Source organism: Oncorhynchus nerka, linkage group LG16 (assembly GCF_034236695.1).
Source record: "Oncorhynchus nerka isolate Pitt River linkage group LG16, Oner_Uvic_2.0, whole genome shotgun sequence".
NCBI classification, from domain to species: domain Eukaryota; kingdom Metazoa; phylum Chordata; class Actinopteri; order Salmoniformes; family Salmonidae; genus Oncorhynchus; species Oncorhynchus nerka.
This window is the reverse complement of record NC_088411.1, coordinates 45,676,238-45,698,341: the sequence shown is the minus strand read 5'-3', so window position 1 is coordinate 45,698,341 and position 22,104 is coordinate 45,676,238. Positions and strand designations below refer to the sequence as shown.

Here is a 22,104-nt window from a genome sequence, read left to right as displayed (position 1 = left end):
CCCTCCCTCTCCGCCTGCCGCCTCCCTCCCTCTCCGCCTCCCTCCCTCCCTCTCCGCCTGCCTGCCGCCTCCTCCTCTCTGCCTCCTCCCTCCCTCTCCGCCTCCCTCCTCTCTGCTCCCTCCCTCCTCCTCTCCGCCTCCCCTCCTCCTCTCCGCCTCCTCCCTCCTCCCCTCCTCTCTGCCTCCCTCCCTCCTCCTCTCCGCCTCCTCTCCGCCTCTCCTCCCTCTCCCTCCCTCCTCCTCCCTCTCCACCTCCTCCGCCTCCCTCCCTCCCTCTCCGCCTCCTCTCTGCCTCCTCTCCGCCTCCTCCCTCCCTCTCCACATCCTCTCCGCCTCCCCCCTCTCCACATCCTCTCTGCCTCCTATCCACCTCCCTCTCCGCCTCCCTCCCTCTCTGCCTACCTCCCTCTCCGCCTGCCTCCCTCTCTGCCTGCCTCCCTCTCCGCCTGCCTGCCCCCCCTCCCCCTCTCCATCTCTTCTCCGCCTGCCTGCCGCCTCCCTCCCACCCTCTCCGCCTCTTCTCCGCCTGCCTGCCGCCTCCCGCCCTCCCTCTCCGCCTCCCTCCCTCTCTGCCAGCCACGGTCTCGCCTGGTCCGCTTGCAGGATTCGCCTCTCCGAGCCTTCCGGATATTTCACTACAGAGATGGCTGCGAATGTGTGTAGATCAGTCCTTCTCTTGACCCGTAGCAGCGGACATGTGGCCAGCGGGCTCCCCGCACTTGTTATCTCGTCACAGCGGCACCAGCAGCGCATGAGACCGGTAAGACCTCAGACCTAGAAACGGGCGAGGTGCGGGATAAGGGAGGGCAGCGATGGGCTATTTTGACTGTAGCTTTAATGACTGGGCTTGCTAAGGAAGTAACGCTAACTAGCATCGTTAATATTATTTATCTTCGTGGATATTAGTTGACTAAACTTTGTTTAGCTTGGATATAATGGCAGTTTTTTTGTCGGAAGTATTTTTGTTTGTTGCTACAACTGTGTAAAACGGGATACAGTCAGTAAATCACCTCCGGCGTTTTGTTTTGACAGCAATGCAGTTTTTAGGTGTCCTCTGTCGACCACTGGCCCGCAGTCTACAGTAATGTAGCTGTGTGGGCATTATTTACAATGTCCTATGCTTGGTGAGAGCCTTTTGCTCTCTATTCATACGTATGAACCATATCAACGGATTGAATCTAACTACAATCGTTGGGTGTGTATTTGTTGTTGTTGTTGCACGGGATCACCTTGAATGCAACAGTGAGCTACAACGTCCCAACTTCAATGTTGATGAAGTGCGAACAGCTGCACGGTAATATGGATGTGGCACCGTCCCCGGTTTTGGACACCGATGAAAATGGATATACCACCTTGTGTTTTATCGTTCTCCATTGACCTGGTTTACCCAATGCTCGCCACTCTATACATGTTTGTAATAGACTGCCCCGTTGGTTTTGTTTTCCCATGTCAATCGATGAGAGAGAGAGAGAGAGAGAGAGAGAGAGAGAGAGAGAGAGAGAGAGAGAGAGAGAAAGCCTCGTCGTACCGTGTCCGTTATGTGAACGGCAGGGACGCGGTGTGTGTAGTACGATAGCGGCATGACAGTGCGGCAGAATATAACTCCTTGTCTTGTCGTGGGGTGAACACTGAAGCCCTGCCGTCTCCCTATAAGCGGCAGGGGAACTTCATGCAGGAAGTGTAGGAAGAAAACCCCCCCCAAAACAAACACACCTATGTACAGCAGAACCAAGGAGTTCCACAGACGCTTGATTATGTCAGTGTGCTGCTCTATATCCCTCCCTCTCTCTCTCTCTCTCTCTCTCCCTCCCTCTCTCTCTCTCTCTCTCCCCCTCTCTCTCTCTCTCTCTCTCTCTCTCCCTCCCTCCCTCCCCTCTCTCTCTCTCTCTCTCTCTCTCTCTCTCTCTCTCTCCCTCCCTCTCTCTCTCTCTCTCTCTCTCCCTCCATCCCTCTCTCCTCTGCGGGGGTGTTTCCCTGTTCGGCTAAGAGCTCCAGGGTTTTATTCCTGCAAGCTCAGGGCCCTGGAGGAATACATTATGCTTGTGCAGCACCACACACACACACAATGCGCACACACACACATACTCACACTGTCATGTGCACAAGCACTCACACACACACATCGGTCACACTGGGCTGCTTCCACACTGGCAGAAAGGTAATTGTGTTTGCGAGGTCCAGCCAATACTTCTCAATGGTGCAGTAATTACATCTGAGCCAGTCCACATGTGTGTGTGTGTGTGTGTGTGTGAGAGAGACTGTGTGCGTCTTCCGCTTCAACTCAAACTCCTCAATAACAACCAGATGAGGGACGGAGACAGGACGAGATAGAGAGAGTGAGACAGAGAGAGAGTGAGACAGAGAGACGGAGACAGGACGAGACAGAGAGAGTGAGACAGAGAGACGGAGACAGGACGAGATAGAGAGAGTGAGACAGAGAGACGGAGACAGGACGAGACAGAGAGAGTGAGACAGAGAGACGGAGACAGGACGAGACAGAGAGAGTGAGACAGAGAGACGGAGACAGGACGAGATAGAGAGAGTGAGACAGAGAGACGGAGACAGGACGAGACAGAGAGAGTGAGACAGAGAAACGGAGACAGGACGAGATAGAGAGAGTGAGACAGAGAGACGGAGACAGGACGAGACAGAGAGAGTGAGACAGAGAGAGAGAGACAGAGAGACGGAGACAGGACGAAATAGAGAGAGTGAGACAGAGAGAAGGAGACAGGACGAGATAGAGAGAGTGAGACAGAGAGAGTGAGACAGAGAGACGGAGACAGGACGAAATAGAGAGAGTGAGACAGAGAGAAGGAGACAGGACGAGATAGAGAGAGTGAGACAGAGAGAGAGAGACAGAGAGACGGAGACAGGACGAGACAGAGAGAGTGAGACAGAGAGAGTGAGACAGAGAGACGGAGACAGGACGAGACAGAGAGAGTGAGACAGAGAGAGTGAGACAGTGGAATGAGGATGTGAAGTCATGATTCCATCTCCCGAAGTCTTTGAAGAGGTTTCAGATGATTATCTTAAATCCACAGCCTCCCTCCCTCCCTCCCTTTCCTCCCATCCCTCCCTTTCCTCCCATCCCTCCCTCCCTCCCTCCCTCCTCCCTCCCTCCCTCCCCTCCCTCCCTCCCTCCCTTTCCTCCCATCCCTCCCTCCCTCCCTCCCTCCTCCCTCCTCCCTCCCTCCCTCCCTCCCTTCCCTCCCATCCCTCCCTCCCTTCCCCCCATCCCCCTCCTCCCCCCACCCCCCCTCCCTCCCTCCCTCCTCCCTCCCTCCCTCCCTCCCTTTCCTCCCTCCCTCCCACCCTCCCTCCCTTTCCTCCCTCCCTCCCACCCTCCCTCCCTTTCCTCCCTCCCTCCCTTTCCTCCCTCCCTCCCACCCTCCCTCCCTTTCCTCCCTCCCTCCCACCCTCCCTCCCCTTTCCTCCTCCCTCCCTCCCTCCCTCCCTCCCACCCTCCCTCCCTTTCCTCCCTCCCTCCCTTTCCTCCCTCCCTCCCACCCTCCCTCCCTTTCCTCCCTCCCTCCCACCCTCCCTCCCTTTCCTCCCTCCCTCCCACCCTCCCTCCCTTTCCTCCCTCCCTCCCTTTCCTCCCTCCCTCCCACCCTCCCTCCCTTTCCTCCCTCCCTCCCACCCACCCTCCCTCCCTTTCCTTGTAGTGGTAGCTGGTCAGTCTGTCCACATTCAATGTTCTTTTATTTTATTTTATTTTATTTTATTTATTCTTTTACATATGCCTCTAATAACTGCACACGGTTTTACTGCAACAAGACCTGCACAACACCCTGCAGTGGAAACGGTGGGGAAACAAATGAAAAACACCTAAATCTCTTCAGAAAAATGAAACAGAAATAGTTATATTAGAGCAGTAGATCTAATTCAAGAACCTCTTCCCACAGTAGGCCTAGAAGATTTAGCATTTCAGATGCATCCCGTTGTGAAGGTCAGTAGAGAATTAGAGTCATTAGAGTCCTTGTCAATAGGAAGCCCATGGATGTTAAAAGGACTCGTAAAATCTTTTCTGAAAGTGGGTCTCTCTGCGGGACGGTTCCAAGAGGCAAATTATTGAGCCTTGGCTTTTCACCATCTGGACTGGGTCACCTCTCTTTTTTTTAATGTTTCAATCTGTCCCATCAGGGCGGCAGGGTAGCCTAGTGGTTAGAGTGTAGAGGCGGCAGGGTAGCCTAGTGGTTAGAGTGTAGAGGCGGCAGGGTAGCCTAGTGGTTAGAGTGTAGAGGCGGCAGGGTAGCCTAGTGGTTAGAGTGTAGAGGAGGCAGGGTAGCCTAGTGGTTAGAGTGGCGGGGCGGAAGGGTAGCCTAGTGCTTATAGTGTAGAGGCGGCAGGGTAGCCTAGTGGTTAGAGTGTAGAGGCGGCAGGGTAGCCTAGTGGTTAGAGTGGAGGGGCGGAAGGGTAGCCTAGTGGTTAGAGTGGAGGGGCGGCAGGGTAGCCTAGTGGTTAGAGTGGAGGGGCGGCAGGGTAGCCTAGTGGTTAGAGTGGAGGGGCGGCAGGGTAGCCTAGTGGTTATAGTGGAGGGGCGGCAGGGTAGCCTAGTGGTTAGAGTGGAGGGGCGGAAGGGTAGCCTAGTGGTTAGAGTGTAGAGGCGGCAGGGTAGCCTAGTGGTTAGAGTGGAGGGGCGGCAGAGTAGCCTAGTGGTTAGAGTGTAGAGGCGGCAGGGTAGCCTAGTGGTTAGAGTGTAGGGGTGGCAGGGTAGCCTAGTGGTTAGAGTGTAGAGGTGGCAGGGTAGCCTAGTGGTTAGAGTGGAGGGGCGGAAGGGTAGCCTAGTGGTTAGAGTGTAGAGGCGGCAGGGTAGCCTAGTGGTTAGAGTGGAGGGGCGGAAGGGTAGCCTAGTGGTTAGAGTGGAGGGGTGGCAGGGTAGCCTAGTGGTTAGAGTGTAGAGGTGGCAGGGTAGCCTACTGGTTAGAGTGTAGAGGCGGCAGGGTAGCCTAGTGGTTAGAGTGTAGAGGCGGCAGGGTAGCCTAGTGGTTAGAGTGGAGGGGCGGCAGGGTAGCCTAGTGGTTAGAGTGGAGGGGTGGCAGAGTAGCCTAGTGGTTAGAGTGGAGGGGCGGAAGGGTAGCCTAGTGGTTATAGTGTAGGGGCGGCAGGGTAGCCTAGTGGTTAGAGTGGAGGGGCGGCAGAGTAGCCTTTTGGTTAGAGTGGAGGGGCGGCAGGGTAGCATAGTGGTTAGAGTGGAGGGGCGGCAGGGTAGCCTAGTGGTTAGAGTGGAGGGGCGGCAGGTAGCCTAGTGGTTAGAGTGGAGGGGCGGCAGGGTAGCCTAGTGGTTAGAGTGGAGAGGCGGAAGGGTAGCCTAGTGGTTAGAGTGTAGAGGAGGCAGGGTAGCCTAGTGGTTAGAGTGGCGGGCGGAAGGGTAGCCTAGTGCTTATAGTGTAGAGGCGGCAGGGTAGCCTAGTGGTTAGAGTGTAGAGGCGGCAGGGTAGCCTAGTGGTTAGAGTGGAGGGCGGAAGGGTAGCCTAGTGGTTAGAGGGAGGGGCGGCAGGGTAGCCTAGTGGTTAGAGTGGAGGGGCGGCAGGGTGGCCTAGTGGTTAGAGTGGAGGGCGGCAGGGTAGCCTAGTGGTTAGAGGGGCAAGGGTAGCCTAGTGGTTAGAGTGGGGGGCAGGGTAGCCTAGTGGTTAGAGTGTAGAGGCGGCAGGGTAGCCTAGTGGTTAGAGGGAGGGGCGGCAGAGTAGCCTAGTGGTTAGAGTGTAGAGGCGGCAGGGTAGCCTAGTGGTTAGAGTGTAGGGTGGCAGGGTAGCCTAGTGGTTAGAGTGTAGAGGTGGCAGGGTAGCCTAGTGGTTAGAGTGGAGGGGCGGAAGGGTAGCCTAGTGGTTAGAGTGTAGAGGCGGCAGGGTAGCCTAGTGGTTAGAGTGGAGGGGCGGAAGGGTAGCCTAGTGGTTAGAGTGGAGGGGTGGCAGGGTAGCCTAGTGGTTAGAGTGTGGCAGGGTAGCCTACTGGTTAGAGCCTGTAGAGGCGGCAGGGTAGCCTAGTGGTTAGAGTGTAGAGGCGGCAGGGTAGCCTAGTGGTTAGAGTGGAGGGGCGGCAGGGTAGCCTAGTGGTTAGAGTGGAGGGTGGCAGGTAGCCTAGTGGTTTGGAGGGGCGGAAGGGTAGCCTAGTGGAGTGTAGGGGCGGCAGGGTAGCCTAGTGGTTAGAGTGGAGGGGCGGCAGCCTTTTGGTTAGGTAGCAGGGTAGCATAGTGGTTAGAGTGGAGGGCGGCAGGGTAGCCTAGTGGTTAGAGGGAGGGGCGGCAGGTAGCCTAGTGGTTAGAGTGGAGGGGCGGCAGGGTAGCCTAGTGGTTAGAGTGGAGGGGCGGAAGGGTAGCCTAGTGGTTAGAGTGTAGAGGTGGCAGGGTAGCCTAGTGGTTAGAGTGGAGGGGCGGCAGGGTAGCCTAGTGGTTAGAGGTTAGCCTAGTGGTTAGAGTGAGGGGTGGCAGGGTAGCCTAGTGGTTAGAGTGTAGAGGCGGCAGGGTAGCCTAGTGGTTAGAGTGGAGGGGCGGCAGGTAGCCTAGTGGTTATAGTGTAGGGGCGACAGGGTAGCCTAGTGGTTAGAGTGTAGAGGCGGCAGGGTAGCCTAGTGGTTAGAGTGTAGAGGTGGCAGGGTAGCCTAGTGGTTAGAGTGGAGGGGCGGCAGGGTAGCCTAGTGGTTAGAGTGGAGGGGCGGCAGGGTAGCCTAGTGGTTAGAGTGGAGGGGTGGCAGGGTAGCCTAGTGGTTATAGTGGAGGGGCGGCAGGGTAGCCTAGTGGTTAGAGTGGAGGGGCGGCAGGGTAGCCTAGTGGTTAGAGTGGAGGGGCGGCAGGGTAGCCTAGTCGTTAGAGTGGAGGGGCGGCAGGGTAGCCTAGTGGTTAGAGTGGAGGGGCGGAAGGGTAGCCTAGTGGTTAGAGTGGAGGGGTGGCAGGGTAGCCTAGTGGTTAGAGTGTAGAGGTGGCAGGGTAGCCTACTGGTTAGAGTGTAGAGGCGGCAGGGTAGCCTAGTGGTTAGAGTGTAGAGGCGGCAGGGTAGCCTAGTGGTTAGAGTGGAGGGGCGGCAGGGTAGCCTAGTGGTTAGAGTGGAGGGGCGGCAGAGTAGCCTAGTGGTTAGAGTGGAGGGGCGGAAGGGTAGCCTAGTGGTTATAGTGTAGGGGCGGCAGGGTAGCCTAGTGGTTAGAGTGGAGGGGCGGCAGAGTAGCCTAGTGGTTAGAGTGGAGGGGCGGCAGGGTAGCATAGTGGTTAGAGTGGAGGGGCGGCAGGGTAGCCTAGTGGTTAGAGTGGAGGGGCGGCAGGTAGCCTAGTGGTTAGAGTGGAGGGGCGGCAGGTAGCCTAATGGTTAGAGTGGAGGGGCGGCAGGGTAGCCTAGTGGTTAGTGTGTAGAGGCGGCAGGGTAGCCTACTGGTTAGAGTGTAGAGGCGGCAGGGTAGCCTAGTGGTTAGAGTGGAGGGGCGGCAGGGTAGCCTAGTGGTTAGAGTGGAGGGACGGCAGGGTAGCCTAGTGGTTAGAGTGGAGGGGCGGCAGGGTAGCCTAGTGGTTAGAGTGGAGGGGCGGCAGGGTAGCCTAGTGGTAAGAGTGGAGGGGCGGCAGAGTAGCCTAGTGGTTAGAGTGGAGGGGCGGCAGGGTAGCCTAGTGGTTAGAGTGGAGGGGCGGCAGGGTAGCCTAGTGGTTAGAGTGGAGGGGCGGCAGGTAGCCTAGTGGTTAGAGTGGAGGGGCGGCAGGGTAGCCTAGTAGTTAGTGTGTAGAGGCGGCAGGGTAGCCTAGTGGTTAGAGTGTAGAGGCGGCAGGGTAGCCTAGTGGTTAGAGTGTAGAGGCGGCAGGGTAGCCTAGTGGTTAGAGTGGAGGGGCGGCAGGGTAGCCTAGTGGTTAGAGTGGAGGGGTGGCAGGGTAGCCTAGTGGTTAGAGTGGAGGGGCAGCAGGGTAGCCTAGTGGTTAGAGTGAAGGGGCGGCAGGGTAGCCTAGTGGTTAGAGTGGAGGGGTGGCAGGGTAGCCTAGTGGTTAGAGTGGAGGGGCGGCAGGGTAAATCCCCGAGCTGACAAGGTACAAATCTGTCGTTCTGCCCCCTGAATAGTAACAGACTACTGAGTTCAGTAGACCACCCTAGTAACAGACTACTGAGTTCAGTAGACCACCCTAGTAACAGACTACTGAGTTCAGTAGACCACCCCAGTAACAGACTACTGAGTTCAGTAGACCACCCTAGTAACAGACTACTGAGTTCAGTAGACCACCCTGGTAACAGACTACTGAGTTCAGTAGACCACCCCAGTAACAGACTACTGAGTTCAGTAGACCACCCTGGTAACAGACTACTGAGTTCAGAAGGGTCTAACAGTAGACCACCCTAGTAACAGACTACTGAGTTCAGTAGACCACCCTGGTAACAGACTACTGAGTTCAGTAGACCACCCTGGTAACAGACTACTGAGTTCAGTAGACCACCCTAGTAACAGACTACTGAGTTCAGTAGAGCACCCTAGTAACAGACTACTGAGTTCAGTAGAGCACCCTAGTAACAGACTACTGAGTTCAGTAGACCACCCTAGTAACAGACTACTGAGTTCAGTAGACCACCCTAGTAACAGACTACTGAGTTCAGTAGACCACCCTGATAATAGACTACTGAGTTCAGTAGACCACCCTAGTAATAGACTACTGAGTTCAGTAGGGTCTAACAGTAGACCACCCTAGTAACAGACTACTGAGTTCAGTAGACCACCCTAGTAACAGACTACTGAGTTCAGTAGACCACCCTAGTAACAGACTACTGAGTTCAGTAGAGCACCCTAGTAACAGACTACTGAGTTCAGTAGACCACCCTAGTAACAGACTACTGAGTTCAGTAGACCACCCTGATAATAGACTACTGAGTTCAGTAGACCACCCTAGTAACAGACTACTGAGTTCAGTAGAGCACCCTAGTAACAGACTACTGAGTTCAGTAGACCACCCTAGTAACAGACTACTGAGTTCAGTAGACCACCCTAGTAACAGACTACTGAGTTCAGTAGACCACCCTAGTAACAGACTACTGAGTTCAGTAGACCACCCTGATAATAGACTACTGAGTTCAGTAGACCACCCTAGTAATAGACTACTGAGTTCAGTAGGGTCTAACAGTAGACCACCCTAGTAACAGACTACTGAGTTCAGTAGAGCACCCTAATAACAGACTACTGAGTTCAGTAGACCACCCTAGTAACAGACTACTGAGTTCAGTAGACCACCCTAGTAACAGACTACTGAGTTCAGTAGAGCACGCTAGTAACAGACTACTGAGTTCAGTAGACCACCCTGATAATAGACTACTGAGTTCAGTAGACCACCCTAGTAACAGACTACTGAGTTCAGTAGACCACCCTGGTAACAGACTACTGACAAGGTACAAATCTGTCGTTCTGCCCCTGAACAGGCAGTTAACCCACTGTTCCTCGGCTGCCATTGAAAATAAGATTTTGTTCTTAACTGACTTGCCTAGTTAAAATAAAGGTAAAACTTTCAATAACTAAAATCAAATCAAATCAAATTTTATTTGTCACATATGGATTAAACTGCCTTGGTCAGGGGAACAGTGGGTTAAACTGCCTTGTTCAGGGGAACAGTGGGTTAACTGCCTTGTTCAGGGGAACAGTGGGTTAACTGCCTTGTTCAGGGGAACAGTGGGTTAAACTGCCTTGTTCAGGGGAACAGTGGGTTAAACTGCCTTGTTCAGGGGAACAGTGGGTTAAACTGCCTTGTTCAGGGGAACAGTGGGTTAAACTGCCTTGTTCAGGGGAACAGTGGGTTAACTGCCTTGTTCAGGGGAACAGTGGGTTAAACTGCCTTGTTCAGGGGAACAGTGGGTTAAACTGCCTTGTTCAGGGGAACAGTGGGTTAAACTTTTTACCTTGTCGGCTCAGTGATTTGATCCAGGAACTGTTCGGTTACAGGCCCAATTCTTTAACCACTAGGCCACCTGCTGCCCCATTAGGGCTGGAACCTCGTTATCAGGGGCAACTGGGCGGGTGTGGGGCGACAAGGGCAGAGGTCAGGCCCCCCCTAGTTGAAGATAATTAAATCAGGATGGGGTTAATTTAATTAACCCTTACCGCTGTGAATGACTCTACAGCTGAAGTTTTCCGGATTAGTGCTAAGAGACTGAGCCTGGCAGTTCAGTGGGAGGAAGAGAAAGCACTGGGCATTACTGCTGACCATCGTCCTAAAATGAGAAACGTGATTGAAGTGTGTGTATGTGTGTGTGTGTGTGTGTGAGTGTGTGTGTGAGTGTGAGTGTGAGTGTGAGTGTTGTTCAGGGGTGTGAGTGTGTGTGTGTGTGTTGTGTGCCTGTGTGTCAGGGAACAGTGGGTTGTGTGTGTGTGTGAACAGTGTGTTAACTGTGTGTCAGTGAACAGTGGGTTAAGTGTGTGTGTCAGGGGAACAGTGTGGTTGTGTGTTGTGTGAGGGAGTGTGAGTGGAGTGTGAGTGTGTGTGTGCCTGTGTGTGAGGGAACAGTGTGGTGTTGTGGGTGTGAGTGTGAGGGAACAGTGTGAGTGTGAGTGTGTGTGTGTCTATCAAACTAACACATCTATCAAACACACACATCTATCAAACTAACACATCTATCAAACTAACACATCTATCAAACACACACATCTATCAAACACACACATCTATCAAACTAACACATCTATCAAACTAACACATCTATCAAACTAACACATCTATCAAACTAACACATCTAAGATAACACATCTATCAAACACACACATCTATCAAACTAACACATCTATCAAACACACAATCTATCAAACAGCACATCTATCAAACTAACACACTCTATCAAACAGTTCATCTATCAAACTAACACATCTATCAAACTCACACATCTATCCTAAAATCTAGAAACTAACACATCTATCAAACTAACACATCTATCAAACTAACACATCTATCAAACTAACACATCTATCAAACTAACACATCTATCAAACTAACACATCTATCAAACTAACACATCTATCAAACTAACACATCTATCAAACTAACACATCTATCAAACACACACATCTATCAAACTAACACATCTATCAAACACACACATCTATCAAACACACACATCTATCAAACTAACACATCTCGAGGGGGCTGTTTGGTTGTAAAAAATAAATATAAAATATAACTGTTTATAATTGCCCAGTTTTTAATTAGGAAGAACGATTTTTTTGTTTTAAAGGACAAAGAACTCTGTACTGACGAGTGTGTGTGTGTGTGAGGTACTTGCATGAAGAAGTCGAGTGTGTGTGTGTGTGTGTGTAGTGTGTGTGTGTGTGTGTGTGTGTGTAGTGTCACATTTGAGTGTCATTAAGCTAGCAGTAATTGAGTACGGTCGCATGCACACAATAATGTGATTATTGTGAATAGTCAGATTCACATAGTAGTTAAACGTAAACGTTTACGTGCTTTGCAAGAAGACCGATTTTTCCCTAATAATCCTGTTTCCATGGACACATCTGAAATCAAGCTGCCCGATGGGACTTTGATAAATGCAGAAAATCACCATTCAAAATAGAGGTTTTAACCACGGCAACCATGTTATTTTTGTGAAGGCCCCCCCCCCATCATTGCTAGTTAAGCGTGTTCCTCTTAAGGGGATTGTGTTGGATACTGCTCTGTGGAAGTGAGACTATGTTGCTATCGGTTACGGCCGCTACACTAGACAGCTACACTGTCGGTGAAACACGATGTAGATACAGATGGATTGTCCCCGAAAAATCAGCTCCCTATTCACTGTGTGTAGTCTTCTACTTTTCCATATGGCCCCTGGTTAACAGTAGTGTACTATATAGGTAATAGGCCCCTGGTCAACAGTAGTGTACTATATAGGTAATAGGGCCCTGGTCAACAGTAGTGTACTATATAGGTAATAGGCCCCTGGTCAACAGTAGTGTACTATATAGGTAATAGGGCCCTGGTCAACAGTAGTGTACTATATAGGTAATAGGGCCCTGGTTAACAGTAGTGTACTATATAGGTAATAGGCCCCTGGGCCACAGTAGTGTACTATATAGGTAATAGGCCCCTGGGCCACAGTAGTGTACTATATAGGTAATAGGGCCCATGGGCCACAGTAGTGTACTATATAGGGCCCCTGGTTAACAGTAGTGTACTATATAGGTAATAGGCCCCTGGGCCACAGTAGTGTACTATATAGGTAATAGGCCCCTGGGCCACAGTAGTGTACTATATAGGTAATAGGCCCCTGGGCCACAGTAGTGTACTATATAGGTAATAGGCCCCTGGTCAACAGTAGTGTACTATATAGGTAATAGGGCCCTGGTCAACAGTAGTGTACTATATAGGTAATAGGGCCCTGGTCAACAGTAGTGTACTATATAGGTAATAGGCCCCTGGGCCACAGTAGTGTACTATATAGGTAATAGGGCCCTGGGCCACAGTAGTGTACTATATAGGTAATAGGCCCCTGGGCAACAGTAGTGTACTATATAGGTAATAGGCCCCTGGTCAACAGTAGTGTACTATATAGGTAATAGGGCCCTGGTCAACAGTAGTGTACTATATAGGTAATAGGGCCCTGGTTAACAGTAGTGTACTATATAGGTAATAGGCCCCTGGGCCACAGTAGTGTACTATATAGGTAATAGGCCCCTGGGCCACAGTAGTGTACTATATAGGTAATAGGGCCCATGGGCCACAGTAGTGTACTATATAGGGCCCCTGGTTAACAGTAGTGTACTATATAGGTAATAGGCCCCTGGGCCACAGTAGTGTACTATATAGGTAATAGGCCCCTGGGCCACAGTAGTGTACTATATAGGTAATAGGCCCTGGGCCACAGTAGTGTACTATATAGGTAATAGGCCCCTGGTCAACAGTAGTGTACTATATAGGTAATAGGGCCCTGGTCAACAGTAGTGTACTATATAGGTAATAGGGCCCTGGTCAACAGTAGTGTACTATATAGGTAATAGGCCCCTGGGCCACAGTAGTGTACTATATAGGTAATAGGCCCCTGGGCCACAGTAGTGTACTATATAGGTAATAGGCCCCTGGTCAACAGTAGTGTACTATATAGGTAATAGGGCCCTGGGCAACAGTAGTGTACTATATAGGTAATAGGGCCCTGGTCAACAGTAGTGTACTATATAGGTAATAGGCCCCTGGGCCACAGTAGTGTACTATATAGGTAATAGGCCCCTGGGCCACAGTAGTGTACTATATAGGTAATAGGGCCCATGGGCCACAGTAGTGTACTATATAGGTAATAGGCCCCTGGGCCACAGTAGTGTACTATATAGGTAATAGGGCCCTGGGCCATAGTAGTGTACTATATAGGTAATAGGGCCCTGGTTAACAGTAGTGTACTATATAGGTAATAGGGCCCTGGGCCATAGTAGTGTACTATATAGGTAATAGGGCCCTGGTTAACAGTAGTGTACTATATAGGGCCCTGGTCAACAGTAGTGTACTATATAGGGCCCTGGTCAACAGTAGTGTACTATATAGGTAATAGGGCCCTGGTTAACAGTAGTGTACTATATAGGTAATAGGACCCCTGGTTAACAGTAGTGTACTATATAGGTAATAGGGCCCTGGTTAACAGTAGTGTACTATATAGGTAATAGGGCCCTGGGCCACAGTAGTGTACTATATAGGGAATAGGGCCCTGGTTAACAGTAGTGTACTATATAGGGAATAGGGCCCTGGTTAACAGTAGTGTACTATATAGGTAATAGGGCCCTGGGCCATAGTAGTGTACTATATAGGTAATAGGGCCCTGGGCCACAGTAGTGTACTATATAGGTAATAGGGCCCTGGTTAACAGTAGTGTACTATATAGGTAATAGGGCCCCTGGGCCACAGTAGTGTACTATATAGGGAATAGGGCTCTGGTCAACAGTAGTGTACTATATAGGTAATAGGGCCCTGGTTAACAGTAGTGCACTATATAGGTAATAGGGCCCTGGTCAACAGTAGTGTACTATATAGAGCCCTGGTTAACAGTAGTGTACTATATAGGTAATAGGGCCCTGGGCCACAGTAGTGTACTATATAGGTAATAGGGCCCTAGTTAACAGTAGTGTACTATATAGGTAATAGGGCCCTGGGCCATAGTAGTGTACTATATAGGTAATAGGGCCCTGGTTAACAGTAGTGTACTATATAGGTAATAGGCCCCTGGGCCACAGTAGTGTACTATATAGGGCCCTGGTTAACAGTAGTGTACTATATAGGTAATAGGGCCCTGGTTAACAGTAGTGTACTATATAGGTAATAGGGCCCTGGGCCATAGTAGTGTACTATATAGGTAATAGGGCCCTGGTTAACAGTAGTGTACTATATAGGGCCCTGGTCAACAGTAGTGTACTATATAGGGCCCTGGTCAACAGTAGTGTACTATATAGGTAATAGGGCCCTGGTTAACAGTAGTGTACTATATAGGTAATAGGGCCCTGGTTAACAGTAGTGTACTATATAGGTAATAGGGCCCTGGGCCACAGTAGTGTACTATATAGGTAATAGGGCCCTGGTTAACAGTAGTGTACTATATAGGTAATAGGGCCCTGGGCCACAGTAGTGTACTATATAGGTAATAGGGCCCTGGTTACCAGTAGTGTACTATATAGGTAATAGGGCCCTGGGCCACAGTAGTGTACTATATAGGTAATAGGCCCCTGGTCCACAGTAGTGTACTATATAGGGCCCTGGTCAACAGTAGTGTACTATATAGGTAATAGGGCCCTGGTCAACAGTATTGTACTATATAGGTAATAGGGCCCTGGTCAACAGTAGTGTACTATATAGGGCCCTGGTCAACAGTAGTGTACTATATAGGTAATAGGGCCCTGGTCAACAGTAGTGTACTATATAGGGCCCTGGTCAACAGTAGTGTACTATATAGGTAATAGGGCCCTGGTTAACAGTAGTGTACTATATAGGTAATAGGGCCCTGGGCCACAGTAGTGTACTATATAGGTAATAGGGCCCTGGTTAACAGTAGTGTACTATATAGGGAATAGGGCTCTGGTCAACAGTAGTGTACTATATAGGTAATAGGGCCCTGGTTAACAGTAGTGTACTATATAGGGAATAGGGCCCTGGTTAACAGTAGTGTACTATATAGGGCCCTGGTTAACAGTAGTGTACTATATAGGTAATAGGGCCCATGGGCCACATTAGTGTACTATATAGGTAATAGGCCCCTGGTTAACAGTAGTGTACTATATAGGGCCCTGGTCAACAGTAGTGTACTATATAGGTAATAGGACCTGCCTGTGCCATTAAACCCCTACAACTCATCCAGAACGCCGCAGCCCGTCTGGTGTTCAACCTTCCCAATACGTCAGCTCCTCCGCTCTCTCCACTGGCTTCCAGTTGAAGCTCGCATCCGCTACAAGACCATGGTTAACGGAGTAGTCAGTACCTCCAGGCTCTGATCAGGCCCTACACCCAAATAGGGCACTGCGTTCATCCACCTCTGGCCTGCTCGCCTCCCTACCACTGAGGAAGTACAGTTCCTGCGCAGCCCAGTCAAAACTGTTCGCTGCTCTGGCCCCCAATGGTGGAACAAACTCCCTAGGACAGCGGGTCAATCACCAGGGAAACCCCACCTCTTTCAGGAATACCTAGGATAGGATAAAGTAATCCTTCTCACCCCCCTTAAAATATTTAGATGCACTATTGTAAAGTGGCTGTTCCACTGGATGTCTTAATAGGGTCCTGGATAAGAGCGTCTGCTAAATGACTTAAATGTAAATGTACTATATAGGGAATAGGCCCCTGGTTAACAGTAGTGTACTATATAGGTAATAGGGCCCTGGTTAACAGTAGTTTACTATATAGGGAATAGGGACCTGGTTTACAGTAGTGTACTATATAGGTAATAGGGCCCTGGTTAACAGTAGTGTACTATATAGGGCCCTGGTCCACAGTAGTGTACTATATAGGTAATAGGCCCCTGGTTAACAGTAGTGTACTATATAGGGCCCTGGTCAACAGTAGTGTACTATATAGGTAATAGGGCCCTGGTTAACAGTAGTGTAGTATATAGGTAATAGGCCCCTGGTTAACAGTAGTGTCCAGTCTTCATGTCTGGTTATGTCGAGTCGGGCATTTTTCTGCTATTGTACATTACGATAAATCACCTATAGGTCGTTACTACAGGAATGTGAAGTTAAGTTTGTTTGCTAATATGGGTGACTTGTTGATGGGAAAATTGATAGCTATAACATTTTGAAATGAGTAGTAGTTTTAAGGGTCATATATAAAATAACATTGGTGCGTACTAATGTTATAAACTTATCATTCTGTTTATTGTTATTGTTATAATTCAGTGAATTTAACATGATATGAATTTTGGTCCATTGCGTCCAGCTTTAGAATAGGGTTTCCGTTTGAGATCCAAATGAACTCGTCTTTTCCCATCTCTACCAAAGGAGTCCAGTGAATTTCTATCTCACCTATTCAAACTGAAACCCTCCCTCATTTATTTAGTTGACCTCATCTCAAGAGGTTCAAAGTCTCTTCAATCAGTTTCGAAAGTATTTGGGTTCTGTATGACCTCTAAACCGGTTATTATCCTGGCTGGGTTCTGTATGACCTCTAAACCGGTTATCATCCTGGCTGGGTTCTGTATGACCTCTAAACCGGTTATCATCCTGGCTGGGTTCTGTATGACCTCTAAACCGGTTATCATCCTGGCTGGGTTCTGTATGACCTCTAAACCGGTTATTATCCTGGCTGGGTTCTGTATGACCTCTAAACCGGTTATTATCCTGGCTGGGTTCTGTATGACCTCTAAACCGGTTATTATCCTGGCTGGGTTCTGTATGACCTCTAAACCGGTTATTATCCTGGCTGGGTTCTAAACCGGTTATTATCCTGGCTGGGTTCTGTATGACCTCTAAACCGGTTATTATCCTGGCTGGGTTCTGTATGACCTCTAAACCGGTTATTATCCTGGCTGGGTTCTGTATGACCTCTAAACCGGTTATTATCCTGGCTGGGTTCTGTATGACCTCTAAACCGGTTATTATCCTGGCTGGGTTCTGTATGACCTCTAAACCGGTTATAAGCCAAATTAACTTTCTGCTATTATCCTGGGTAATTCACTTGGCCAGCTTCACAAGGTGAAATAAATTAAAACATCAATTCTCAAGTCCAGCTTCTAGAAGCACTGTGGTTGTTGTTGTTGTTGTTGTTGTTGTTGATGATGGAATCATAGCGGAACTTAGGAAACTCTGACCATCAATGTAACTGAAATGAACTGGATTTCCTAATTTTGTATCTAAAAGTGTTTAGCTGTAGCTAGATAGCAGCCAGACTGTTCTAGTAGCTGGGCTATAATGGCACCTTTCATTAGAAGCTGGGCTATAATGGTAGACATCAGCACCTTTCAGAAGAAGCTGGGCTATAATGGTAGACATCAGCACCTTTCATTAGAAGCTGGGCTATAATGGTAGACATCAGCACCTTTCAGAAGAAGCTGGGCTATAATGGTAGACATCAGCACCTTTCAGAAGAAGCTGGGCTATAAGAAGCTGGGCTATAATGGTAGACATCAGCACCTTTCAGAAGAAGCTGGGCTATAATGGTAGACATCAGCACCTTTCAGAAGAAGCTGGGCTATAATGGTAGACATCAGCACCTTTCAGAAGAAGCTGGGCTATAATGGTAGACATCAGCCCCTTTCAGAAGAAGCTGGGCTATAATGGTAGACATCAGCACCTTTCAGTAGAAGCTGGGCTATAATGGTAGACATCAGCACCTTTCAGTAGAAGAACACTGTGCTTTTGGAGGGTAGCAGCGTTGAGCCCTGAGCGAGGCAGTTAACCCACTGTTCCCCTGAACAAGGCAGTTTAACCCACCGTTCCCCTGAGCAAGGCAGTTAACCCACTGTTCCCCTGAACAAGTTAGTTAACCCACTGTTCCCCTGAGCAAGGCAGTTAACCCACTGTTCCCCTGAACAAGGCAGTTAACCCACTGTTCCCCTGAACAAGTTAGTTAACCCACTGTTCCCCTGAACAAGGCAGTTAACCCACTGTTCCCCTGAACAAGGCAGTTAACCCACTGTTCCCCTGAACAAGGCAGTTTAACCCACTGTTCCCCTGAACAAGGCAGTTAACCCACTGTTCCCCTGAACAAGGCAGTTTAACCCACTGTTCCCCTTAACAAGGCAGTTTAACCCACTGTTCCCCTGAACAAGGCAGTTTAACCCACTGTTCCCCTGAACAAGGCAGTTTAACCCACTGTTCCCCTGAACAAGGCAGTTTAAACCACTGTTCCCCTGAACAAGGCAGTTTAAACCACTGTTCCCCTGAACAAGGCAGTTTACCCACTGTTCCCCTGAACAAGGCAGTTTACCCACTGTTCCCCTGAACAAGGCAGTTAACTCACTGTTCCGCTGAACAAGGCAGTTAACCCACTGGTCCCCTGAACAAGGCAGTTTAACCCACTGTTCCCCTGAACAAGGCAGTTTAACCCACTGTTCCCCTGAACAAGGCAGTTTAAACCACTGTTTCCCTGAACAAGGCTGTTTAAACCACTGTTCCCCTGAACAAGGCAGTTTACCCACTGTTCCCCTGAACAAGGCAGTTTACCCACTGTTCCCCTGAACAAGGCAGTTAACCCACTGTTCCCCTGAACAAGGCAGTTTAACCCACTGTTCCCCTGAACAAGGCAGTTTAACCCACTGTTCCCCTGAACAAGGCAGTTTACCCACTGTTCCCCTGAACAAGGCAGTTAACTCACTGTTCCGCTGAACAAGGCAGTTAACCCACTGTTCCCCTGAACAAGGTAGTTTAACCCACCGTTCCCCTGAACAAGGCAGTTAACCCACTGTTCCCCTGAACAAGGCAGTTAACCCACTGTTCCCCTGAACAAGGCAGTTTAACCCACTGTTCCCCTGAACAAGGCAGTTTAACCCACTGTTTCCCTGAACAAGGCAGTTTAACCCACTGTTCCCCTGAACAAGGCAGTTTAACCCACTGTTCCCCTGAACAAGGCAGTTTAACCCACTGTTCCCCTGAACAAGGCAGTTTAAACCCACTGTTCCCCTGAACAAGGCAGTTTAATCCACTGTTCCCCTGAACAAGGCAGTTTAACCCACTGTTCCCCTGAACAAGGCAGTTTAAACCACTGTTTCCCTGAACAAGGCAGTTTAAACCACTGTTTCCCTGAACAAGGCAGTTTAACCCACTGTTCCCCTGAACAAGGCAGTTTAACCCACTGTTCCCCGCGGCGCCGAAGACGTTGGATGTCGAATTTTAAGGCAGCCCCCCCCCCTCTGCACCTCTCTGATTCAGAGGTGTTGGGTTAAATGAGGAAGACAGGTTTCGGTTGAATGCACACCGTTGTACAACTGACTAAGTGAGATCATGTGTTGTTGCTGTCTTGCTATGTTGTCGTCTTAGGCCTCTCTTTATGTCGTGTTGTGTCTCTAGTCGTGATGTGTGTGTGTGTTGTCCTATATTTATATATTTGTTATTATTTTAAATCCCCGTCCCCCCAGGAGGCCGTCCTTGTAAATAAGAATTAGGTCTTAACTGACTTGGTGAGTTACATTTAAAGGTTCAATATAAAGATATAGGTATCCCCCTTCCCTTTTACTGCCATTGCTAATTATGGTGCAAACCATATGCTTCTGCTGTGCCTCTCCCTCTCTCTCTGGCCTTGTCTCTTCTTTCCCTCTCCCATCTCTCCTCTCCCCTCTCTCTCTGGCCTTGTCTCTTCTTTCCCTCTCCCATCTCTCCTCTCCCCTCTCTCTCTGGCCTTGTCTCTTCTTTCCCTCTCCCATCTCTCCTCTCCCCTCTCTCTCTGGCCTTGTCTCTTCTTTCCCTCTCCCTCTCTCCTCTCCCTCTCTCTCTGGCCTTGTCTCTTCTTTCCCTCTCCCTCTCTCCTCTCCCTCTCTCTCTGGCCTTGTCTCTTCTTTCCCTCTCCCCTCTCTCCTCTCCCCTCTCTCTCTGGCCTTGTCTCTTCTTTCCCTCTCCCATCTCTCCTCTCCCCTCTCTCTCTGGCCTTGTCTCTTCTTTCCCTCTCCCATCTCTCCTCTCCCCTCTCTCTCTGGCCTTGTCTCTTCTTTCCCTCTCCCATCTCTCCTCTCCCCTCTCTCTCTGGCCTTGTCTCTTCTTTTTCCCCCTCTCCTCCCTCTCTCTCTGGCCTTGTCTCTTCTTTCCCTCTCCCCTCTCTCCTCTCCCCTCTCTCTCTGGCCTTTGTCTCTTCTTTCCCTCTCCCATCTCTCCTCTCCCCTCTCTCTCTGGCCTTGTCTCTTCTTTCCCTCTCCCACCTCTCCCCTCTCTCTCTGGCCTTGTCTCTTCTTTCCCTCTCCCATCTCTCCTCTCCCCTCTCTCTCTGGCCTTGTCTCTTCTTTTCCCTCTCCCCTCTCTCCTCTCCCCTCTCTCTCTGGCCTGTCTCTTCTTTCCCTCTCCCATCTCTCCTCTCCCCTCTCTCTCTGGCCTTGTCTCTTCTTTCCCTCTCCCATCTCTCCTCTCCCCTCTCTCTCTGGCCTTGTCTCTTCTTTCCGTCTCCCATCTCTCCTCTCCCCTCTCTCTCTGGCCTTGTCTCTTCTTTCCCTCTCCCCTCTCTCCTCTCCCCTCTCTCTCTGGCCTTGTCTCTTCTTTCCCTCTCCCCTCTCTCCTCTCCCCTCTCTCTCTGGCCTTGTCTCTTCTTTCCCTCTCCCATCTCTCCTCTCCCCTCTCTCTCTGGCCTTGTCTCTTCTTTCCCTCTCCCCTCTCTCCTCTCCCCTCTCTCTCTGGCCTTGTCTCTTCTTTCCCTCTCCCATCTCTCCTCTCCCCTCTCTCTCTGGCCTTGTCTCTTCTTTCCCTCTCCCATCTCTCCTCTCCCCTCTCTCTCTGGCCTTGTCTCTTCTTTCCCTCTCCCCTCTCCCATCTCTCAAGCTCGCCAGCTGTTTCCCTCTACGCAGGAGACAGGTATTATAATGTGAATGATAATATGACAGAGTTTCAGTGGGTAATAAACTGATTCACTCAGGGGAACCGCTGATTCACCCAGCTCTACTGGGGAACAGCTCTACTGGGGAACAGCTGATTCACCCAGCTCTACTGGGGAACAGCTCTACTGGGGAACAGCTGATTCACCCAGCTCTACTGGGGAACAGCTCTACTGGGGAACAGCTCTACTGGGGAACAGCTGATTCACCCAGCTCTACTGGGGAACAGCTGATTCACCCAGCTCTACTGGGGAACAGCTCTACTGGGGAACAGCTGATTCACCCAGCTCTACTGGGGAACAGCTCTACTGGGGAACAGCTGATTCACCCAGCTCTACTGGGGAACAGCTCTACTGGGGAACAGCTGATTCACTCAGCTCTACTGGGGAACAGCTCTACTGGGGAACAGCTCTACTGGGGAACAGCTGATTCACTCAGCTCTACTGGGGAACAGCTCTACTGGGGAACAGCTCAACTGGGGAACAGCTGATTCACTCAGCTCTACTGGGGAACAGCTGATTCACTCAGCTCTACTGGGGAACAGCTGATTCGCCCAGCTCTACTGGGGAACCAATACACTATGGAGTGCAGTAATGTAGAGTGAAGTAATGTAGAGTGCAGTAGAGTAGAGTGCAGTAGAGTAGAGTGCAGTAGAGTAGAGTGCAGTAGAGTAGAGTGCAGTAGAGTAGAGTGCAGTAGAGTGCAGTAGAGTAGAGTGCAGTACAGTGCAGTAGAGTAGAGTGCAGTAGAGTAGAGTGCAGTAGAGTAGAGTGCAGTAGAGTAGAGTGCAGTAGAGTAGAGTGCAGTAGAGTAGAGTGCAATAGAGTAGAGTGCAGTAGAGTGCAGTAGTGTAGAGTGCAGTACAGTGCAGTAGAGTAGAGTGCAGTAGAGTAGAGTGCAGTAGAGTGCAGTAGTGTAGAGTGCAGTACAGTGCAGTAGAGTAGAGTGCAGTAGAGTAGAGTGCAGTAGAGTGCAGTAGAGTGCAGTAGTGTAGAGTGCAGTACAGTGCAGTAGAGTAGAGTGCAGTAGAGTAGAGTGCAGTAGTGTAGAGTGCAGTAGAGTGCAGTAGAGTAGAGTGCAGTAGTGTAGAGTGCAGTAGTGTAGAGTGCAGTACAGTGCAGTAGAGTAGAGTGCAGTAGAGTAGAGTGCAGTAGAGTAGAGTGCAGTAGAGTGCAGTAGAGTAGAGTGCAGTAGAGTGCAG

The 22,104-nt window shown here is 50.1% G+C and overlaps 1 protein-coding gene across 1 annotated transcript in view; it reads left to right on the top strand.

Annotated features, from left to right (window-relative positions):
• Positions 1-542: 542 nt before the first annotated feature.
• The window catches only part of LOC115122979 (calcium uniporter protein, mitochondrial-like), a 201,625-nt gene continuing 180,063 nt past the window's right edge, over positions 543-22,104 (top strand). The window contains exon 1 of the mRNA XM_065002700.1: positions 543-760. Within this exon, the coding sequence (XP_064858772.1) occupies positions 644-760 (117 nt within the window). The 5' untranslated portion in view covers positions 543-643. The remainder of the gene's footprint in view (positions 761-22,104) is intronic.